The 21955-nt window shown below is 41.1% G+C and overlaps 1 protein-coding gene across 1 annotated transcript; it reads right to left on the bottom strand.

The window, feature by feature from the left end:
• Positions 1–231: 231 nt before the first annotated feature.
• On the bottom strand, positions 232–9066 carry ppp5c (protein phosphatase 5, catalytic subunit). The gene is made up of 13 exons (XM_067595357.1): positions 8938–9066; positions 6921–7162; positions 6011–6158; positions 5683–5804; positions 5529–5594; positions 5304–5402; positions 5034–5139; positions 4630–4772; positions 3625–3712; positions 3477–3517; positions 3186–3364; positions 3015–3096; positions 232–1432 (listed from the first exon to the last, which is right to left on the bottom strand). Exons 1-13 carry the CDS (start codon positions 9032–9034, stop codon positions 1370–1372), a joined length of 1476 nt encoding a protein of 491 aa, XP_067451458.1. The 5' UTR covers positions 9035–9066; the 3' UTR covers positions 232–1369.
• Positions 9067–21955: the final 12889 nt, after the last annotated feature.

Below are 21955 nucleotides of genomic sequence, written 5' to 3'. Positions count from 1 at the left end.
TCAGTGGACACACAGAAACTTTCCACTTTCAGCAGATGAATGTGAAAACAAACTCTGTAGATAAATCAGTCTGCTCAGTGAAGCTCAAACATTCAACTGTAGGAACATTTTTGAGTTTTTTTTTAAATAAACATCTTGATAGCTGAAACTTAAAAACCCCACTAGCACAGGACACTGTCTGTATAAACAACCATAACTGACATAAATAAAGATACCAACTTCTTTCTAAAATCACTGGACTGGATTTTTTTATTCAATAATTTTCTCCAAACATTACACGGAATCTCGATAAATGATACAGTATATATACATACACGTCAGTGTATTTTTATCTAAAAAGTTGAGGGTCACTGGACAATGCAGCTGTGCGTTTCAAGACAGGATTGCATTTGGACGTTTGTGTACTGAAGAAATCCACATATGGGGGGGAGGAGGGGGGGGGTAATAAGTCACCGGTAATTGAACATGTATTGGAGACTCGAGTGCCATCAGTGTTTGCCGTACACCAAAGCTAGTTTGGAGAGTAGACTGTGCGGGAGCTGCCGGGTGAGTGGCACAATAACGGTCAGGGATGAAAATATGGAGAGCAGCAGTATCTTCCTCGACAGGAAGCAGTGCAGCAGTGCAAAATACATGTTACCATCTACATGACTGAACTACCTAAATACACCACTAATGGCAAACAGCACCTTTCAGAGTGTACCAAGAGTCAATCTCCGTTTTTTTTTTTTTTCGGATTGGGATCATACATGTAATTATATTTTGGATTCCTGTAAAATAAAAAAAAATAAAAAAAAAACTGACATACTGTAGGATGGTTTGAGAAACACTGATAGACATGCTGTTCTAAACCCATTTCACAATGCTTTAAGCTGTGTACACAGGCCAACAACAGTACAATGCTAGGTTTCAGAGTCACAAGTCGCTCCTTGTAAAAACTGAACAATCATTTTTATTACAGATCTTTGGTACATACCAGCTAGCTGATCCCACCTGCTGAGTATATCAAATATTTAAAAACCAAGCAGCTCCAAGGAGACTCATCTGAAATTCTCAGGGTTGGTTTCTTTTCCCAGTGATGCAACACATTGATGGGGGCAAGTGGACAGTGGAAATTGGGATTTTTCCAGTTTTAACTGGTAAACATGAAAGAATGTACCCAGTTCTGGACTGGGCTGGTCTAAGTGATCTCTTCCCATCTGAACTACACGTATTTTCTGCAAACAACTAGCGGAAGTTTGTCGGGGAGAGGGATCCCTTAGGCTAAGCATGAATGAGAGCATGTCCGAGCACTGGAGGGAGTGAGGTGGCTGGGATGGTTCAGGTCAGATGGGAGGTCGTCAGTGTCGCAGACAGACTAGCGTGGCCTCTACATCATCCCCAACTGCATTAGCGTGTTGGCATACGCCATGGGCTTGACATTCGGATGAGGCTGTAAAGGAGAGTGAGAGGAAAATAAACGTTAGATCACACTTTAAACAAGCTGGCCGTCAAACTTCATCAAAATTAAGCACATTTCACTTCTCCTTTTAGTTGTTTTTGCAATCATGCCAGTCATGCTAACTTTTTACTTAAAGAGGAACTACACAGATTTTACACATCAAAGTCAGGTGTTGGGTAATACTACTGCATATGTGTGTGTTGCTTCAGAGAGAGATGTGCAAAATCTGATGAAATGCCTCACATGATGTCACTTGAGGCTGAAGACTACAAGTCTGAAAATGAAAAAAGTCTGGGGGTGGGGAGTTAGAAAGAAATGAGGTTAGCAGGCCTGTGAAGCCCACTCCTTATCTCTGCCTATATCTACTTTTTAAAAAACTTAATTATCTATTAAGAGTCTGACAAATTTATAGAAGTGCAATACTATACTGGTGCAGAACTCTTAGTAGAGATGTCCCAGGCAATTCGGGGATCAGTGGCTAAAATAAATCCAGTCTGATCCTTTCTTTACGGGACTCTACTTTCTTTAGTCCACCTCATCCTGCTAGTGTTGCAGTGCTGCTCTCCTTTTCTACAATCAGGCTCAATGTGCAAGAATCTTGCTGCATATCCAAGTGAAAATTAGTGTGTGACTGCAAAAAAATCACTTGGGTGCACCAGTGCAATTAACTCTGACACAGAGGTTGGCAAAATACAGGGATTTGTTAAAGTTACTACAAGGAACTTTCATTTTGTGTTGATTTTAGCGGCCTCTGTGGACCAAAGCGGTAGTGTTTCCTGGAATAAAGACTATTTTCCATTCCGCCTTGTCTTGTAAAATCTTGATCTGGCATTTGTTCTGGAAATGAGTGAGCTGTTTGCAGGATTTCATAACCAGTTAAAAGTTCCTTGTTGTAACTTTAAGTTTAGACATTAACAAATATTTTATCTCCCCTCTCTCTTTTTTATTGGCAAAACATTCAGGTAACAGCAGTGCGTTATCGCTGACCGTCACTTTAGCCGATTAAAATAACAAACGTCACCGTCACCGATTCATATCAGCTGTCGTTCATTCACGTTAATTCTGAAGATAACTTGATGAAAAGGCAAAATTAAACTCTGCTGTTCTCTCTGCAGCTGGTGTCTGTACTCAACCAACGACAATTATAAAAGATAACGCTTATGAACGTCATTGTTTTGAACCAGGACCTTCAGTATATGGATCAAGTTATTTTGAAAAATGAGGTTTGATAAATTTAGTAGGGTACACCTGTTATTTCAATGTGTCAGATACATATTCAACAATCAACATTAAGGTAAATATTGGTAGTATTAGTTATATCATGTAACCCCAAGATCTGTGCAATGAGGCTCTTGAATTAATTATTATCAAAACCAACAGTCACAATGATAAAAATGATAAAAAGAGCATTTTATACAAAAATAACATTTCTTTAACTTAAAAAGCACAATTCCAAAACTTGTCATTAATAATTATCCCCAAAACAATTACAATAATTACACATCCCTACTGCTTCCAAATAAAACTCAACTAAAACACAAGCAGGTGCCACTCTAGAGAACAAGATACTGACCACAGCAGTGAACTGGTGGAATTCTGGCTTGAGGTCAGATCCCCTGAGGTGGATATAAGCTCCTTTATTTCCCATCTGATCACTGGTGGAAGGTAAAACACATCAGTTTAAGTGAACAGCGTTAGAAACAGCTGACTCTACACTCTTAATTTAGCGGACACAATGACGTACCAGTAGTTGGGTGCTGAGAACACGGTGATGCACTTCCCTGAGTGAGTGACCTCATAGCCCTCAGTTTTGACCTCATGACTACGAATGATGAAGTCCAGCTTGTTCTGTTCCAGGAAGCGCTCCGTCACATCCGGCCCAAACTGGCAGCTCACCCCTCGCTTGCTGATCGACCGGCCACTCTGCACGATAAGAGAGACAGACTGATTAATTTTAAATTCAAATATTGATCTAACACAAACTAGTGGATACTCAAACAGGTCTAAAAAAGGTATTGGATGGGTGACGACTGACCTGAGGCTGTGGATCTGACCAGAGGAGGTCACACATGGGACCTGTGAAAGAGCGGAGGAAGGTGTTAAAATGTTCCAGTTTTCCTTTCAACAGATGGTTTCTTTGAGACAGGTTTTATACTGATGCTGCGCAGCGAGTCTGACCCTACCTGCGTCTGGAGGCTGTCTGTTCCTGTCAATCTTCCTGAGGTCTTCCAATGTGACGCCATCTTCACTGAACAGTCCACCGTGCATAATCTGATACAGAGAATCTGATTAAGACTGTGTGTGTGCACATTACAAAATACGCAAAAAAACCATTAATAAACAGCAGACATTAGCAAGATTCAGATAAATTATAATCATAATCAAATAACCCATCAGAAGTTGTACTGCCTGGTAAAGACGTGTAAATGACAGAAAACCTATAATACATCTCTCCACATCCCTTTTTCAATTTATTCAACAGATTCAATTTAAGAGGTTCTACTCTATTCCCAAATATTCCTGAAAGATAACACTAGCACAACTGGCTGCAGAAATATGGCATTAATTAGACCCTGTTTATGCTTGGTTTTAAAATGCGTCTCGGTGATCTGAACACAAGTGGACAGCTGAGAGACACATCGCCGTTCACACAGCTGAGACACATCGCTGTTCACACCTGCGTCTATCATGCGTCTCTGAGGTGTCCAGCTGACTACTTGTGTTCAGATTTCACTACTGCCTATGTCACTAGAAGGTCAAAGGGCACCACGCACAGTTATCACGTCAGTCTGTCACAGGACAAGTGCCAGATTTGTTTCACACGGGCTAGCTAAGAAAATAAAAATGCTTCAAGGTCATGAACAGGCTATTCAACTGTTGAGATTTTTTCATTTTATATATATATTTTTAAACATTGGCGCACTGTCACCAAAACCACCACTACATCCTGCATTGTCGGGGACACATCATTTACATTACAAAAGATATGTGGTCAAATGCGACCAAGACCACCTCAGCAAGTGGTTTGTTTGCACTTGTATTTAGCGCTGTCCTCTTATGATCCTATCGCCCGAGATGCATTTTAAAACCAAGTGTAAACAGGGTTTTAGAGACTAGAGCTGGTGAACAACAGCAACATTAGTTGCATGACCTTATGACTGCTCTCAGCTCACAATGCAGCTGCTTACCAGTACTTTGTTGTTGATACACTGTGCAAGAGGCAGCCACTGGAAGACCTCGCTGAACAGCTGGAACATCTGGGCCGTGTACTTAGCCTTGACCTCCCCTTCGAATCCATACATCTGGTTCATGTTGTCTGTCTCATGGTTACCTGCAGGTGAAAATCTTAGTTACTGCATGATGTACAACCCAATTTAAATAACTCAATACACTGTAATTTAACAGTAAAAAACCACATGAAAGATGAACATGGAAAAAGGCTATTAAATGAATTTTAGTGTAGTGTTTGAACTTTATGACAATGTGCATGTAATAAATATGACACATCAATATGACGTGTTACAGCACACATATTTGCAGATGCAACACATGCATCTGGAGATAGCACAGGAAACACTGCGAGTGTTCTCACCCCTGAGCAAGTGAAAGTTGTCGGGGCAGAGCAGCTTGAAGCCAAAGAGGGTGAGAATGACCTCAAGAGAGAAAGAGCCGCGATCCACAAAGTCACCATTGAACAGCTGAGTTCTGTGGTTAAGCACTATGACGCACAAGTTCTGGGTTTGAGGCTTTTGGGCTGTTGTTTTCTTTTTTTAGACAGAACGATACAAACAAGGAAGACGAACTGCACTGAACACATATTTATGAGCTGATGTGACTGACTGCCTATAGGCAGAAAGGATACATAAGGGTTGGTCTCTGAGGGAAGGCCGTTCAACTTGAAGATGTTGAGGAGATCATAGTATTGCCCGTGGGTGTCACCGCAAATAGTTATTTTTTCTGTCTGTGGCAAAGAGAAACAGAGCACCTTCAACAGAGTCCAAACAAGATGACTATATAAAATAATGAGCAATGAATATTATATTTTATTTTCATTCACTTCACCGGTGATTATCTGCTAAGTCCTCACCTCTTTTAATGTGATTTCAACAAGACTTGGTAGTTTCGATAGAACATCTTTAACTTGCACCAAAATCTGTAAGAGTACAAAAAAAAAAAAAAAAAGTTTAATTTCAGATACATTTCCTTCAATGGGTGTCTCTGAAATAAACAAATATGTTTACCTGATAAGCACACTTTCTGTGCAGTTTCTTCTGGTCTTTGAACCAATCCATCATCTCCTTCATGAACTTCAATGTGACCTTGCCATCTTCAAGTTTTGGGCCTACGTAGTCGTCCTCAATCGCTGCAATACAAGATCGTCTTAATTACAATGAAGAATCAATCAAATAACAGTCACATCGGTGCATTTTATTATCATTAGTTTCTGTTTAACATGCAACACAATGTTTTAATCAATCACCATAAAGTTGACATCTGTTGTAAGGCACATTTTAATGTTTTACAAACAGATATGTTTTACAGACTTGTCAGATGATACAGGAAACTTACTCATGCTTTCAATGTCCAAAGAGTCAACAACAGATTTTTTTATCTCATCGCTGGCAATGGCTCTCTCAAAAGCCTTCTGTTTCACAATCTTGTTACATTCCTGATACTTCATCCTTGCATCCTTGTCATTTGGTCGAACCCTCACTACCTATCATCAGAACAGGGAAATGACATATAAATTAAACACACTGGTTAATCATCAACTGGAATCAATGCAGACCCACTGCAGCTGCAAAGAACAGGTCGTAAATAGTTATAAAAGGATATTAAGGGTTCTGTTTCTTCATCGTGCAAACAGTTTCTACTGAATGAAAACAATTTGGTTGATCTGTGTGCTGTAAATCAACTAAATTTTGAATTATTGACAATCACACGCCGTTCTGCTCGATACATTTCAGAGATCTATAAATACATATGGATCTTCTTCCAACCTCCAATTGCTTCATAAAGGATTAAGTCTCATTTTCTGTTGTCATGGTGCTTGGTTTAGTCGGTGCAATAAATTGAAGCGACTATGGCTAAGCTTTAGAGGTCTTTGTTGCCACAGCCCTGATATATTTATATTGCTTATTACGAGAACAGACTGAACAATAGCCACCAAATTACCAGCGGTATGAGTGCCTTCAGACTGGATCCTATTGGCATCATGACTAGATTAAAGGATAATCACTGTTTAGGACTGTTAAGGCAACATAAGGAGCCTAACTCATGATGACAGACGGACAATGTAACTGGAGAGCTCATTCTTTAGTTTCTTTGAGAAAATCTCGGGGGAAAAAAAACAGCTCTACTGGGCACACTGCTCATGTCCTGCATGTACTAGGTTTCCTGAAACCCTTAAAAATACTACTGGACTACAGGGTAGATAAATATGTGCAGCTACTATGGTCAAAGATGCTATATTTCTTACCGTCTCATAGTCCTTAAGTGCAGCCTTGAACTTGCCCAGTGCCATGTTGGAGGTGGCACGGCGGTAATATCCCTTGATGTAGTTTTTGTCTATCTCCAGGGCCTTCGTAGCATCAGCCAGGGCATAGCCATAGCACTCTGTGCGTAGGTATGCCAGGCTTCGGTTGCTGTAGTAGATGGCATTAGATGGATTGAGCTCCACGGCCTCTGTGTAGTACTTGATTGCATTTTCATAGTCTTTCTCTGAAAAACAAATGTCACGTCTTCACTCGACAGGGACTGTTTGCAGTTCATATAAAATGTCAAACACAATGCAGACAGTGCAGGTTTATGATTTATGTCCTATCGGGGTGATACTGGAGCTTGATGACAAAGGAAAAACTGTATGCTAAAACAATTAGTCAACTAATTGGTCAATCAACAACTAATCTATGATGATTCTGTGAATCATTTAATTGTGAAAGTCTCGTTTCAAGTAAACACACCAAACATTTTCCAGTAACAGCTTCTTAAAAAAGATTAACTTCCCTTTCCTCCAAATCACACAAACATCACTTTCGGCTCTGGTAACTTTAATTGGACAAATTGTATATTTTATTAAATGAAGATAATCCTTACTTGTACCTCTAAATAAAATATCACCAGTATGCCTCATTCAAAACCTCAAGGCTGATAACATGAGAACATTCTGAGCGTTAATGTTGGTGGTTTTATTCAGTGTTTAATCCACAGTTAGGGTGGGTGATATGGCCTCTGAGAATAGTTCTCAGTAATGCAGACACTGTTCATTACACTCTGGTATTACAGTCAGTAAACTATCAGTAAATCCCGGAATATCATTTTAGCTTTATCACAATGTTACTGTATTGATAATTTGGATATATGAGATTCCAGCTCCAGGCTAACACACACTAATATCTGTGCTGTGCATTCACGATACTGCACACTTTGCTCAGTGGAAAAAAAAAAAGTTATGAGACAGGGTGAAAAACATCCTTTAATCCCATTAGTGTGCATACTGTACGGAGATAGCACTGCTAACCGCGTGTACTCATGCTCAACAGCCATACAGGCTGTTCAGTGTGACCTGCCACATGGGATGCAACACTAGCCAATATCACTGCCATGATAGATGCCATTCTTATTAAGAGTGGAAGAGTACGGGGAACAAGGGAGTGGGAATTTTAATGGAAATAGGCATGCGATATACCAGGAAGCAAAAGAAAATGGTGTTAACGTTGATATTCTGCAGAACCTAAAAAGTACTATGACATTTCAAAAAAATGCACAGTGCTTTGAGATTAAGTAGAGCAGGTGGATGAATGGCATTTCTAAATATACCAAAAAATAAACAAGCAGCCAAAATAGAGTTTAGACAGCGGACATAAAGAGGAAACTTTACTTTCGTTATCGATGCTTTTCACTGTCAAGTTGAATAATTTTACTTGGACGCAAATCAGAGGCGCGGCGTGATTGTTACGTTACTTCATTGCAACATTAACTAACGTTAACGTCCAGCAAGATACGCCAACACATACCTAATAAAATGTAATCTTATAAGAATAATAGCAAACAGTTAATACTACAGTGACCATTAAGTGTCTGCTGTTAAAACGAGGCTGCTGCCCACACGCGTCACTTATAACTACCCAAAAAACTAAACACAGGGTTGGATAACAACAAGGTCGGATTTACATTTAGTTAAAATCCAAATAAACGACTAAATCAGTGGTGCACTATAAATGACACGCGTGACGGCATGCGATAATACTGAGGGTGCCGATAATGTGGTGGCTGCTAGCTAGTGTTAGCTAAGTCAGCTAACCGCTGTTAATTCAATGCAGTAATCCAATGAATGAGTTTAGCTCAGTGCTAAATTAGCCTAGCTTACATTAGCGACCGGCTCCAGTTAGAGCGTGTAGCAAGACCGTCATGTCGCCGTTGTAGTCAGTGGTAACACCGTTGTCTGTTTTAAACCGTTGAATAAAGCCATTTACTTGACAGGATTGCCAACTTACCTTTAAAGTACTTATTCGCCTTCTCCTTGAATAGCTCTGCATCATTACCTCCCTCCGCCATCTTCTTCTCACTGCCGGTTTCCAGTACGTGCGCCATTGACGGATGTCGCAAAGGTCGCAAAGTTTTTTTTTTTTTTTAGTTCTGTTCAGAGTATAAAAACACCACTGTCGGGTGAAAATTACGTCAAAATTTAAAGAAAATGTAATGTGCCGTGCAAAATCCTAGCACAACCCCAATAAAATTGTACTTAAAGTTGATTATTTGAACGGTAAGTGTTGTTAAAATATGATTTTACTTGCAAAATTCATCCATTCGTGCAGTGAGGTAAAATTAACGCTAATCTCATACTTGTAATTAGCGTTTTATGATGAATTGAGATTAGCTTTTATAGCGTATAAGTGATAATGACATTTAAGTGCAAACGGTAGAAAATATAAAGCAGGAAAAAATTCTTTCACTTCATTAACCAGCAGGGGTCAACACAGACCTTCACCGAAATACCCATCAAATTCTCATGAAATTGTGCAGCATAAGTGGTTGGTTTTGTAGGCAACTATTAGACTGCCGATGAGGTTAACCAGAAAAAATGTTAATAAGGTGAGTAATGTGTAACAATCGAATCATTAGTAAAAGATATGGTAAATGATTCGTGTGGAGATAATTTCCTCTGGATTTACTTGGAATTTGGACCGACATTTTTAGATTTGAAGCGCAATAAAATACATAATTAAAATGTGAGCCAGTGTAACACAAAAGTACAGCCTTAGTCACGATTCCTTTTGGTTTTCTTCCAGATGCCTTAAGGCTTTAGGATGTTGCAGTGGAAGTTTCCTGCCATCTGAAGTCAGCAGTCGGCCTCTGGCAACCACAGATATGGCGATGAGGGGACAAATATGGCACAGGTGCTCATGTACACAACTTTACTCACTCACACATGGCATCTGACGCACCCCGGCTTCAAATAACTGGTTTGTAAAAACATCACGCAAACTTAAGCAGAAGCACATCCTAGCTGAGCCACCTTTCCCTTCTCTGCACTGACAGTCACATTGTGGTCAGTGGAGTCAGGAGAGGCCAAAGGGACGCCTGTCTTCTGTACCAGAAAGGAAAGGGCAGCCTTTTAAGATATATGTTTGTGGTTTTGGTTTTAGTTAGGGTTAGAAGTTCAACAGAATAAGAGGCATTTAAGAGAAGCATGTGACACAGAGGATACAGCCCAGTCCAGTCTGCTTCTCTGACTCACAAGCGACATCCCGCAGTAAGGAGGCCAAACACTTGGGTGACTCACAACGACCCCGGTCGAACACTTACTAACCCCGGAGTGTGAGTTCACTTTCCCTTTGCGAGATCACCTATGACTCGCCTCTCTCTCTGAGCCATAACTCGTCTAGTTCTGTGATCGTTTTACTAGTAGCGCTAAAAGGAAGAAAAGCAAAAAAAAAAACAAAAAAAAAAACAGACTGACTGAGAACAAGCTGACGTTACTGCCTCAGCCCCACATGAGAGTAAACGCAGACAGTGAGTGGGAGAGACAGTGTGGGAGGGAGAGAGGTAGAGAAAATCTGGCAAGCCGGGGAGGATAGTGGAGGGAAATTGCCGTCCTCTTGGGTGTACGATGCATGAGCGTGGGCTTTTGAGGGGTCCTGAGAAAGTTAAAACAAACACAAATGGAGGAACGCAGAGATATACGAGCAACCAGAGAAAGAGACAGATGAAGGTCACGGGGAATGTGAGTGACATTCCAGGGCCAGGAGCCAATGAATGATGAGGCCTCAGAGTGAGTGGAGTATATGTTACATAGGCCTGATCCCGACCTTCTTACTATTTATTATTCTGTAGCATGTAAGACCATTACAAAGTGAGTGTTTCAAGCGCCCCCCCACCCTACCCCCTCCCTCTTTTACTTTATCTCTCCACTACTCTAATGTTCATGTCAGACTTTTTCAGTGTTTTATAGAAGCTTAAAAAGCATCAGACTCCTGTTTCCCCTCCTCTGCTCCACTCTGTCCAAATAATTCACTAATGAGAGTTTGGCTTCAGGGGTCTGTGGGGGGTCGTACTTATTTGAACCATATGTTTTTCTAGCGGGCAGGGCAAAGAACTTCAAGCAAAATTAAAGATAAATTGGGAGAAAACTCATCCTCTTGAGCGCCACCCTTCCTCCTATTTCTTATATCCCTCTATCTTGATTGTGCTTGGTTTAGACATTTAGTTCCTCTGTAGGCCAGAGTGTTTTTTTTTTTCTGACATTCTCTTTGAGTTATATACAAATCGCAGGGATTGCTCATATTAAAAGTTAACCTTAAAAAGGGATATCCATCTCCCAGTGGAACCTCCTGCTGATGAGCGGATTCATCAGCTAGCTTGTAAATCAACATCCTGAAGTGACACATTGCGCGTTCACTGGAGTTATTTGCACTACTGGGGAGTGAGAGGTTGGAAATTTCATGTAATTGGAAAAAGAAACGTGATGCATACCTGCCTAGAAAGAATGCTGCTGCCTTTACCTTTTCCACATTAAAACCTCGTCTGTGTTTCTCCTGTGTTTCTTGGATTTGTAACCCGGGTGCGTAGGGGTGGGGACTGGACGAGAGTATAGAAAGCAATTGTGTTTATATTTTGCTGGGAGTCTGTTTACATTTCTTGTAGGGCTGTTTTAAGTATTAAGTAAGGTTGTTACTGTCAGTGCCTTCGATGAAATCAGTTGCAGTGTAAGTCCATGTGAGCGTATATGAATTTATATGAATCTGAATCCAGATTAACAATATTTTCATGAAAAATCCTCTCTTGTTTTGTTTGTTTGTAACTCATGCATTTAAATGAACATTTTAGACAACTATGAAGTTATTCAGTTTAGTTAAAGTTACTACAAGGAACTTTTAACTGGTTATGAAACAGTCTCAGCTCTGTATGACCTACAAAAGTAAATGAGACAATCAGTGGGAAGGCTATTTCTATGTAGTTATTCTAAATGACTGCCACCGGATCTGATCCCCCACGAAATCAGATGAAACTATTAAACGACACGCTACATTACATGTAGCGTCATAGCATGAGGGAGTACAAGGACGAGGGAAGGACATTTCTATTCATTTGATAACGTTTAAAGTAAAGTCAGACTTCTTGTCGGCTTCACGACTCATTTTTTAAAAAAGATGAGAGAAACAGAGAGAGAGATAGAGAGAGAGAGAGAGAGAGCAACAGTGGTCGAGCGAGCTAGAGAGTGAATGAAGAGAGCGAGCGGCACTGGTGAGAACAAAGGAGTGAATCTGAGAAATTTAGCGTGAATTATTTTTCTGATTGTTTCACGGCGGTTTACGTTCTAAAGCACAAATAAACACATTCACACCTCCGCTCAGCCCTGCTGGAATGCACCACATTTCCAAAATTGGGTGTGAATTCAGCCTTACGTGGGTGAACAGTACTAAAAATAAAGTTTACTTTGTTTCAGCGTCATCTTATCACAGTTAGTAATCTTACATAGCCACAAATAGATACATACAAGGATACAAACACCTTACACCTTATGGCTATGCATCCTATAAACAGCTGTGTTTATAAAGAAAAGAAAAGAAAGAAAAATAGTATTAAAGATAAGTAGCTTCTTTCTTTCGCTCGCTTCCAAAACAAATGCACACACTAGCTAAGATGTTTAGCAGTCTGCATTCTGGGAAAACACTACCACTTTTGTCCAGAGGGGCCGCCAAAATCAACACAAAACGAAAGTTCCTTGTAGTAACTTTAAAAAGTAGTGACGAATGTTCTCTTATGCCCTTGAGGTATTTTCTACACTTGATTATAATGACTAATTACCAGTTTTGTATTGTTTATCCATGTTTTCATTAAACAACAATCAGTCAACTTACTAAACAAACAGATAGACAGTGTAGAAGTGGGTTATGTTGCTGCGGTTTGAGGCGTTTCTGTTGACAATTTGATGCTTTTTTTCCACTGTAAAAACAGGAAGAATGTTCTTTCCACAAAGAAGAAAAAAAAAACTTGATTGTTTGTACCGTTTATAAAAAGCTTTTGGCAATCATGAACAGAACAAAAAGGATCTTCTCAATTGACTGTCTCACATTTGTCCAGTTTGACTCTTGCATCCTTCATCATTAACACTCCCTGTAATGTCAGGGCTGTAACTTTGATAACAAAAAGCAGTGTTGGGTTTTACATCATTCTCGCTGGTCGAACAGACTGTGACACATGCATGCGGCTCATTTTTTCAAGATTTCTCCCACTATCGAACAAACAGTTTGGACTTGTGAACTTATACAGTAAGGATTGTTGCATTAGCCACTGAAACCACAGCTCCATACCTGAGTGTAAGCCCACACACAGTCTGAATGGAATAAATTCTTGACTGTGGAAATGTGAAGCAGACTATGTTAGTTGTTGTTTTTTTTTTGTTTTTTTTTTGTTTTGTTTTAATGGCTCATATCCAGCAACCTCCTCCTGATCGACTGGCACCACAGCCTTGTTAAAGGAAATTTAGAAAATGACTGACTAAACAGATAATTAGAATAAATAAAAACAAATTGTTATGGGAAGTGAAAGCAGCCCAGATTCCTTAAAAATTAGATTAGGATGAAAAACGATCTTGCAGTATGAACTCACCGGTTGGGTCGAGTCTAGCCTTATTTGGCCATATCTGTGGATATTATGGTAATTAACCACTTTGTATTTCCTACTTCTTTTTCATTTTCCTCTGGTTTTCTGTGTCATCAGTCAGGATTTTCCCTTCCACTGTCCCCACATGTTCATTCTAATTCCCTCCACACACATAAACCCCCTCTCCCATTCACATTTACTCTTGCCATCATTCCCTCATTTATATGCTTTCTGTGTATCCTCCTGTCTGTCTCTTTTTCTCATTTTCAGCAGCTCGAGTGTTTGATGTGTGCTGGGCACGAGAACAAGGGATCGGATACACACCCCAAACAGGAAATGAGAAATTCAAGCAAATAGACCCGTGTCTCTGCGCCTTGCAGAGAAAGACAGAAACTCTCACAGGGAGGAATGTAGATAGATAGAGCGAGGGCAGACGGCGGAGGATGTGAAATAGACACGCTGAATCAAGAAGCTGTGAATGTTTTCGAGGTGAAAAGGTTGTCATATACTGTGTGTGAGCAAGAGAAAACACCCGGAGTATGATATTTATAGACTGTGACCACCCCAGATGCTGCTCTGCATCACCCTGTGACATCACCCGTCTTACGGTACCATACAACTCCCATTTAACTGTACATATCACAGTCGCACAGTTCACCTTATTTTTCTCAGCGGCGGCTTTTCAGCATCTATTTCGGGCTGCGGAGGACACCGACAGCTCACTAGGGAGTCAGACAGGGTGGTATTTGTTTGCTCCTTTCACCTGGAGATAACGCCGGCTTTGTGGCAGGTTCTGCATCGCACCCACACCCCACAGTTGTACTAATGTGCTAGATGGCAACCCCTTAGCAGGTGAGCTCATAAAAAGAAAAGAGTCCTATCAAAGCGACATTGGCACACAGACAGAGCAGTTGTGTGACTCGCTCGCCGCCCTTTCATCTGGCGGCGTGGTTGTTGTTTTTCACACTAGTTAACGGTAGCGAGGACAAGTGGTGGCGGCTAGTTTATTTTACATCTCAGGCTGCTCCTACTGTTTATGAGCAATGAACAACCGAGCACGACACACATGGTCAAACTTTCCCACAGAGAGGAACCCGCATCATAAGTGACTCAGGATGTCTGGGTGCACACGCTCTGACCATTAGATGACTATGGGACATAAAAGGGAAGGAAGACTTCAATAGACCTCTGCAAACAAGGTGGAAAGAGAGACGGGCTGTTGAGAAAACCGCCCCAGCTTCTCCGACGGGGCTGAATTGTCTCAACTGGTGTGAATAACTGCAATCTGATGTGGTGAGACAGCAATAACAAACAAGCAAAGCAGCAGACAGACAACGATCCCACAAGAGTTCAAGACAAACTGTAAATATCTGTCAGTAGAACAGCGCTACTTTCCCCAAACACTGCATAACAATGAAGACAACTGGAACACAGATGCTTTTTATATAATCTAATCAGACACTTAAACATCGCCATGTCAATACCAGCTGCGTAGCACAAATACAGAACCAGAAACTTTTTGTGTAGTGTCTGAAAATATCCCGTCACACATAGACAGGCCATCCAGGATGTTGTGGGGGAGAGTTTCCTCTTCCTGTTGCTGTTACCGTTGGACTTTCCTGTCAGTTAGCATTAACTACTGACAGACCTTTGGGTGCGTTCCAGACTCATCCCTGGGCCTTTTTTTTTTTTTTATCTCAAGGGAGTATGATTCCTTACTGTGAAGTATTAGTTAACATCCTGTACACTTGGGTGGCCAGGCAGAGGAGGCAGCATCAGATCTAGGTACTCTCCCTGGAGCAGACAGCCTTTTTTTTTTTTTTTTTTTTTTTTTTTTTAGAGCACAAACCAGCAGGTATATCTAAAAGCAAATGAGGACCACACTCAGTGGTGCGGTCACATGTGTTCATCAGGTGGTGCGAACAAAAACAAAACAAAACAAAAAAAAAGAATCAACCACAGATATTGTCTCTCAAACTCTCACTGAATTTTATGATCTTCCTCTGTATCATCACCAAAGCTGGTCATCTCCTTTTCATTTTTCATCAAAGATTTCTCAGATGCTACGGGAAAAACGTGTGCGGAGCTATTTGTGTCAGCTCTCGGTTGTTCCAGCGAATTAAACGTTTATGATTCAGCAACGCCAGAGGGTCAGACTGGTGCTGATTCTAAGATACGCTGGCCTGAATTAGTGTCTGCTTTTTGTGTCTGGCTTCTGTTATACCTTCACACACCTATTCCTTTTTTGTGTGTGTTGTGCACATGCGTGTATTAGGTGTGTCTATGTGAGAGTGTGCATGCCAAGACCGTTTTGAATTCTAATTTAGTAGGCATTCAGATCGAAAACAGCCCTGCATTAAAACAACGCGGGGGGCTACGCATGTTGCTTTATGAAGCGGTGAACATGTAATATGATCCAGGAAGTCCACAACTGTACTGTCGTTACAACTGTACAATATTTAAGCAATGAAAAAGTAGTGAATAATAGTAAAGCGTAAAAAGTACATAAATTAATTCAAGAAAGTCTCTATTGAGCACGCGACTGTCCGTATGCGTTCATGTACTTGTGTGAGCACATTTGTTCATGCATGCACACTGCGCATGCATGCATGAGTATATTTTAATATATTCTCATGTGTTTCATGTATAACATGATTGCGTGTGCGAGCGCATTGAATGGGAGGAGAAACGAGGAAGGATTGAATAAACCAAACACATAATTTCACTCTGCTGCCCGCTCCCAAAGTGCCTCGATCACAGGAAATGGGTGTAAAGGAATGACTCAGCTGGCTTTGACCTCCACCCCCCCCCACCCCCCACCCCCCCCACCTCCCTAACACCCCCACCCTCTCCTTCAGGGCTGCCTTAATTAGAAAAGCAACTCGTTTGTTTTTCTTCGTCTCAACACCCAGTCTGCCCCTCTCAATCTGTGTGCCTTTTAAAAAAAAAAAAAAAAAAAAAAAAACGAGCGCATCCCAAGTTTGGTGATGACTCATAGCATTCTCCTCCACCCATCGCTCTCATGCACTCTCCCTCTCTCTGTGTAATTCAATTGGCCTAGATTCCATCTTTGGTGCACAAATGTAAAAAACAGCTGTCGCACAGATACAGTATGTGCTATTATCCGCTCAGGTGTGTCCGATTCATAGAATACTCACTCGAACATATGCTTCGGCTTTGATAGCGTCATGCCGAAACGTTTATGTATTCGCCGAGCCTCGGTTGCTCAGGGCTAACACATAAACAACACACATTTGTTCACCCATGCACATACACGTACACAAACACACACATGCTGCTTCAAAGGATGGCGTGTCATAAACAGAGAGACTGGGAAGGAGGAATGTGTTGTTCATTGGGGAATTCAGAGCCAGTGGGGAGAGGAAGGAGGGGTGGGGGCACGCTGACCTAAGGCAACGGAGGAACACGCTGCCGAGCCTTTCTCTCTGCTGTCATAACCCTCGTATGCCCATCAATACAGCTGAAAGCCCCACTGACACGGGAGGCCGCGGAGCGCAGCTGACTAATCTAAAACAGACCCTATACCAAGCTACCCTGAAAAACCTAACACCTCCCTAACCTCACATTTATCCAATTGGAAGAGTCGGGTTACCATGTGATACCAATGTGTGTGTATTCACAGAACAGGAAGATGATATTTCTTCCTGTCCGCCGCCGCGCCAGTTTTACGCCGGTGTGTGTGTGTGTGTGTGTGATTTGTGACTTTAGTCACACCTCTCTTTAATTGGAGTCAGCAGCCTTGCCTGTGCTTTAGGATGTGTGCGTGTCTGAGTGAGAGTGTTTTTGAGTCTATATGTGTGCGTGTGAGTGGACGTAGGAGGCAATGGGATGAGTAATAGAGTGTGATTGAACTTAAGTTTACTCCCTCTGGTGAGGGTCACTGCCTCAGGGGTTCATGGAGAGCTGAAGTAACGCCCCCTCTCCCAGCAAGCCTCCGTTTCATGAGCTTCTGGAAGTCCAAAATCATCCGCCATTCACTGTTAAGAGCATTACTTACTGCGCTAGTGAGAATATCCTATAGTGTAAAAAGTAATGTTGATCGATGGTCATGAAGCAGCGTTTATCTACCGTAACGCCATTCGCAAACAGAAACAAAAGTTATATTTAGACAACTAAATGAGAAGGATGATCTGAGTAGTGTTTTTTCCTAGTGACACATTCTTCTATGTAGAATACAGTAGAATATGAGTGTCGAATCCTGAATAAATAAATGATTCATCAAGCGCAGCCACTGAGCTTTGTCATGGAAGGTTTGTTTCATTATGTGTGTGTTTCATTTGTTTGTTTTTTTGTTTGTTTCTGAAACGGTTTGCTTCTATCTCGTATATATATCGATCAGCATGGCTGAGAGCCAGTCTGACCAGCTGTCAGCTTGTTGTTGAGTTATTCTATCTCCACTAAAAAAAAACAAACAAACAATTAAGCCCAATACATATTCAAAATGAACGCTGTTCAATTTTTACAGGCTAGTACAGCATCAGATAAGCATTCAGCCGTTGACATGGATGGAAAATCCAGGAAAGATGTTCACCTTTTAGAAGCAGAGATGAAAGAAACTTTCCTTTATAAATCATGGAGATAGCGATGCTAGTGGAGCAGAGTTGATCCAGTGGATGCTTCAGGGAATTATGGGACCCTCAAACCCCATCAACTCTCCTCCCCTCCGCTGGGGTATGTTGCTCAGTCGTGTTTGTGAGATTAAACTGCTATTTAAGGGGGGGGCTGCCTCTCCTTTGGGAGTATATGGTTGGACATTGTTGTGTTTTTAGTCTCCAGAGTCAGATCTTCTCCTCCTATTACCCAGGGAGATGCTAGCTGTTTATAGGGGCAGATTTGTCCCTCTGTGTCCAGGGACAGAGAGCAAGAGAGAGTAAAAGAAGGAAGGAAACGGAGGGGCGGTACCGTGAGAAGGAGCCAGTCCGGAGATGTAATTGGTACCTTTCCTTTTTTAGAAAACATTTCTTACTTACTGAGGTCCAGCAAATGAGTCAGGGCGCAGCATGTTTTATAACCACACTCAGACATACTTTCCCTTTGTAGTTTTCACTTTGAAGAGGGTTTAAGTTTCTCCTGTCTTTGATCCACCGTGTATTAAGCTATGATGTTAGCTACTGGTTATGTGCATGACAAAAGAGCACAACCACCATCTGTCGTAAAAAAAAAAAAAAAAAGGAAACGAAATATTCTCATTTGCGAACTTGTCGTTTTTTTTCCCTCAGTTCATTTGTTTCGTGGAGATTAGTGTTCAAACTTTTTAGCTTAAATATCCAGAAAGCAGAGATGTGTGTGTGTGTGTGTGTGTGTGTGTGTGTGTGTGTGTGGTCCTTTGTTCTGTCTCGCCCTCATTCATTCATTCACCTACATCTGTTTTCTTCCCCTATCACTTGCCATGTTTTGTTCAGGTGATAACTCAAAATGGCCAGGGAGTTTCTTCAAAGCGTTTGCAGGGGTTAACAAAAAGATGAGAGAAGGAAAACGGAGAAAAGAAGAGACGGCGCAAGAGATACGGTGATTCAGACTGTGATAACCATCTTGACTTAAACTGCAGGTGTGAAGTGAGAGGGATGGCGGTAAAGACAAGACAGGTGGAGAGAGGGGACAAACCTGTCCACTCACTGCTTAGCTTTTACATGTTAAACAATGCTGACTTTATGTCTAAATAGTCTGTAGACGTTGTGGTGTGTTTGTATTATGTACATTTGTTTCATTTATTTAAAAAAAATTGTGTGCATGTGTGTGTGTGTGTGTGTGTGGAGGGGGATGCAATATAGTAATCGAGGTAAATTAGAATTAAGAAATTAAGTAATAAATGTTAAAGTTGTTGTAAAGTGAAGCTAAAATAAAACACTACAGTTACTGTAATTTTACACTTTAATCTGGCTATAATACGGCCTGTAAGAAGTAAAATAATGAAGTAAAATAATTTAAAATGTGATTGAATAACATGAGGTAAGTCTAAATAAATAAATAAAAACATTAAACTAAATAAACAAATATCACATTTAAAATCCAGAGGACAGAAAAGGTAAAGATGTATAAAACAGAAGTCAGTATTTACTCAAGTTTATTCAGCCAGAACCGTTACATCACTAGATATATATTTCAACAATATCAACAATAAACCATTACAATGATCACATTATTATTATTAAATGTTATTTTAAAGATATAAATATTGAAACAACTCAAATTAAATTAGTCTTAAAGCAAAAATGAAATGTAATCAACATTGAAATGAAAATGAAAATAACCGAGTAAGTGTAGACAGACGTGTTTGCTGATGTGCTGTATGTATACAGATTCAGCACCTGGAGCAACAATGGCTTCCAACAGCTGTGTGTTTGTGAAGCAGAGCTGAGCAGCAGCAGGACACCAGGGTGTGTTATTAAGGTCACAGTCAGCTCTCTCTGAGTCCACAGGAATTATACCAGTCCGCTTCACTGCTCTACTTTTAATGACCAGTTGTGGCAAAAGATCAGTGGACATATAATTGCAAATGTCATAGATGTTGTAATAAGACAGAACCCAAAATAGCATTTCAAGACCAGCGGCGGCGGCAGCAGATCACTCTTACATTTAGCGAGATCAGTTTTCATTGTTAAGTCGTAAAAGTGCCACAAAGGCAAAATCTTTAAGGCAGCATTACACTAAACAGAGCCTTTCATTTCTTTTGCAGATAAAAGAAGATGAAACGCAGCACGCTGATGCAGTTAAAGAGCCAATTATGTCAAAATTGAATGACTTGTTCGCTCTGATGAAGTGCAACAACAGAACAATTTTCTGGTTACTCATTCGGTCGTATAAACTCGGCACGTGGATCGCGTTAGTGGTAAAAGAACACCTGCTTGATTTTGAAATGCAGCAGGCATTTCTCACTTGTTGCTCTTGTGTAACACTCTCATACATTGCATGGTGGATTCAAGTGCCCCCCCTTTTTTTTTTAAACTTTTTTTTTCTCCTGGGATAGAGCGTGTTCTGGGATGTGCTTCGCTTTGTGGCAGGAGGTGTCAGCAGTTTGTTTCAGTGCCATAAAAAGCCTGAGGGCTCGAGAGGAAGCAGCTGCTGAGAAATGAACATTGGTTAGAAGGACAAGCCTACTTGAGTTTGACTTCCCTCTGGGACCATTCCATTAACACCATGATAGATTTATGAGCCTCTTGACATTCATACCCTTTGTTTGGTCATTACAGGGAAAGTAAAACAGGTGGAACGGCTGGCTTTTTTAGGAACTAATTTCAATGATCTTGTCTCTTCCAACAAAACTCATGTTTTGCATGTTTAGGTTTGGTAATGATCCTATTTTCTGGAAGAAAAAAAAACCTTTTAACATTCCAATTACATTTGCCCTGCCAAGATAACACGGTACATAATGTGCCCCAGCACCATTAAAATCAAGACCTGGCAACAGATCTGACTGAATCATTTTGAGAGGTGAGACAAAAGGGGATTCAATTATGTTGATCATGTTTCATTTCACTTTGTTTATCTGCCTACAGAGAACACTTTCCAAACAGGCACTCTGTGTGTTGGCTCGCTGGAGGAAAATTTCTGTGCTTTCCAGAGGAACCCTGGGTAACATGACCGGCTTTGGAACAAGATAGCACAGATCACTGTCACCTTGTTAGCAGCACAAGCATCCTCCACACCACTCACTAGCACAAAGCTTATGTAAGGCATTTGACGTTGATGTGCCTGAGCCGTGGCTGTGTGTCAGTGGGTTCAGTGTTTTCATGTGCATGTGTACAGTATGTGTGTTTAATTTTCCATGTAGTCACTGCCCTTAAGTCTGGGACTTACCAACGGGTCTGGACCTGCTCTCCTCATTCCCAATTCAGCCTCATGGGCTGCCAGTAATCCCTTGAGTACTGAGGGAGAGGGGTGGGGCTGGTCGGGTGGGGGTGGGGATGGATGGGCTGCATGGAGATAGTAAAAAAATGTTGGTATGGCATGCATCCATACAGTTAAAGGCAGTGCCAAGAACGAGGCTGCACATCCGGGAATTCTGGTGTTAGCCGTCGGTGAAGCCCAGTAGGGCTTGCTGTTCTTCTTTAGTCAGTCCACAGTCATCCAGAGTAAACAGGCATCCAGTGGTCGCCCAGAAATAGACCTCACACACCTGGCTTATACCACGCTTTTCCACTGGTGGATCTCTCCCCTGACATCGGACAGTCATTGCTAAGTGCACAACCCAGTTTTATAATATTTGCTGAAAGAACCATGACGTGTTTTTTTTGCATGCACAGTGAGGTGTATCCCCATCAGCGAAGGATTACATGAGGGAGATATTAGTAGAAGAGTAATATTATACTGTAAAAGTGTAGGAGGAAAAGGAGGCGTGTGTGGGTGTGGGCCCTGTACATCAGTGTTGAACTGCAGTCTTGAACT

This window comes from Thunnus thynnus, chromosome 7 (assembly GCF_963924715.1).
Source record: "Thunnus thynnus chromosome 7, fThuThy2.1, whole genome shotgun sequence".
Lineage (NCBI taxonomy): Eukaryota > Metazoa > Chordata > Actinopteri > Scombriformes > Scombridae > Thunnus > Thunnus thynnus.
This window is presented reverse-complemented; position numbering and strand designations above follow the sequence as displayed.

Bases quoted from the DNA above. Each gene is read 5' to 3' on its own strand.
- ppp5c (XM_067595357.1), bottom strand. From the start codon at position 9,034: ATGGCGCACGTACTGGAAACCGGCAGTGAGAAGAAGATGGCGGAGGGA. The intron at 5,595-5,682 runs GTAAACATATTT...GTACTCTTACAG, and splicing joins ACAGAAAGTGTGCTTATCAG to ATTTTGGTGCAAGTTAAAGA. The intron at 5,403-5,528 runs GTGAGGACTTAG...TCTTTGCCACAG, and splicing joins TTGAAATCACATTAAAAGAG to ACAGAAAAAATAACTATTTG.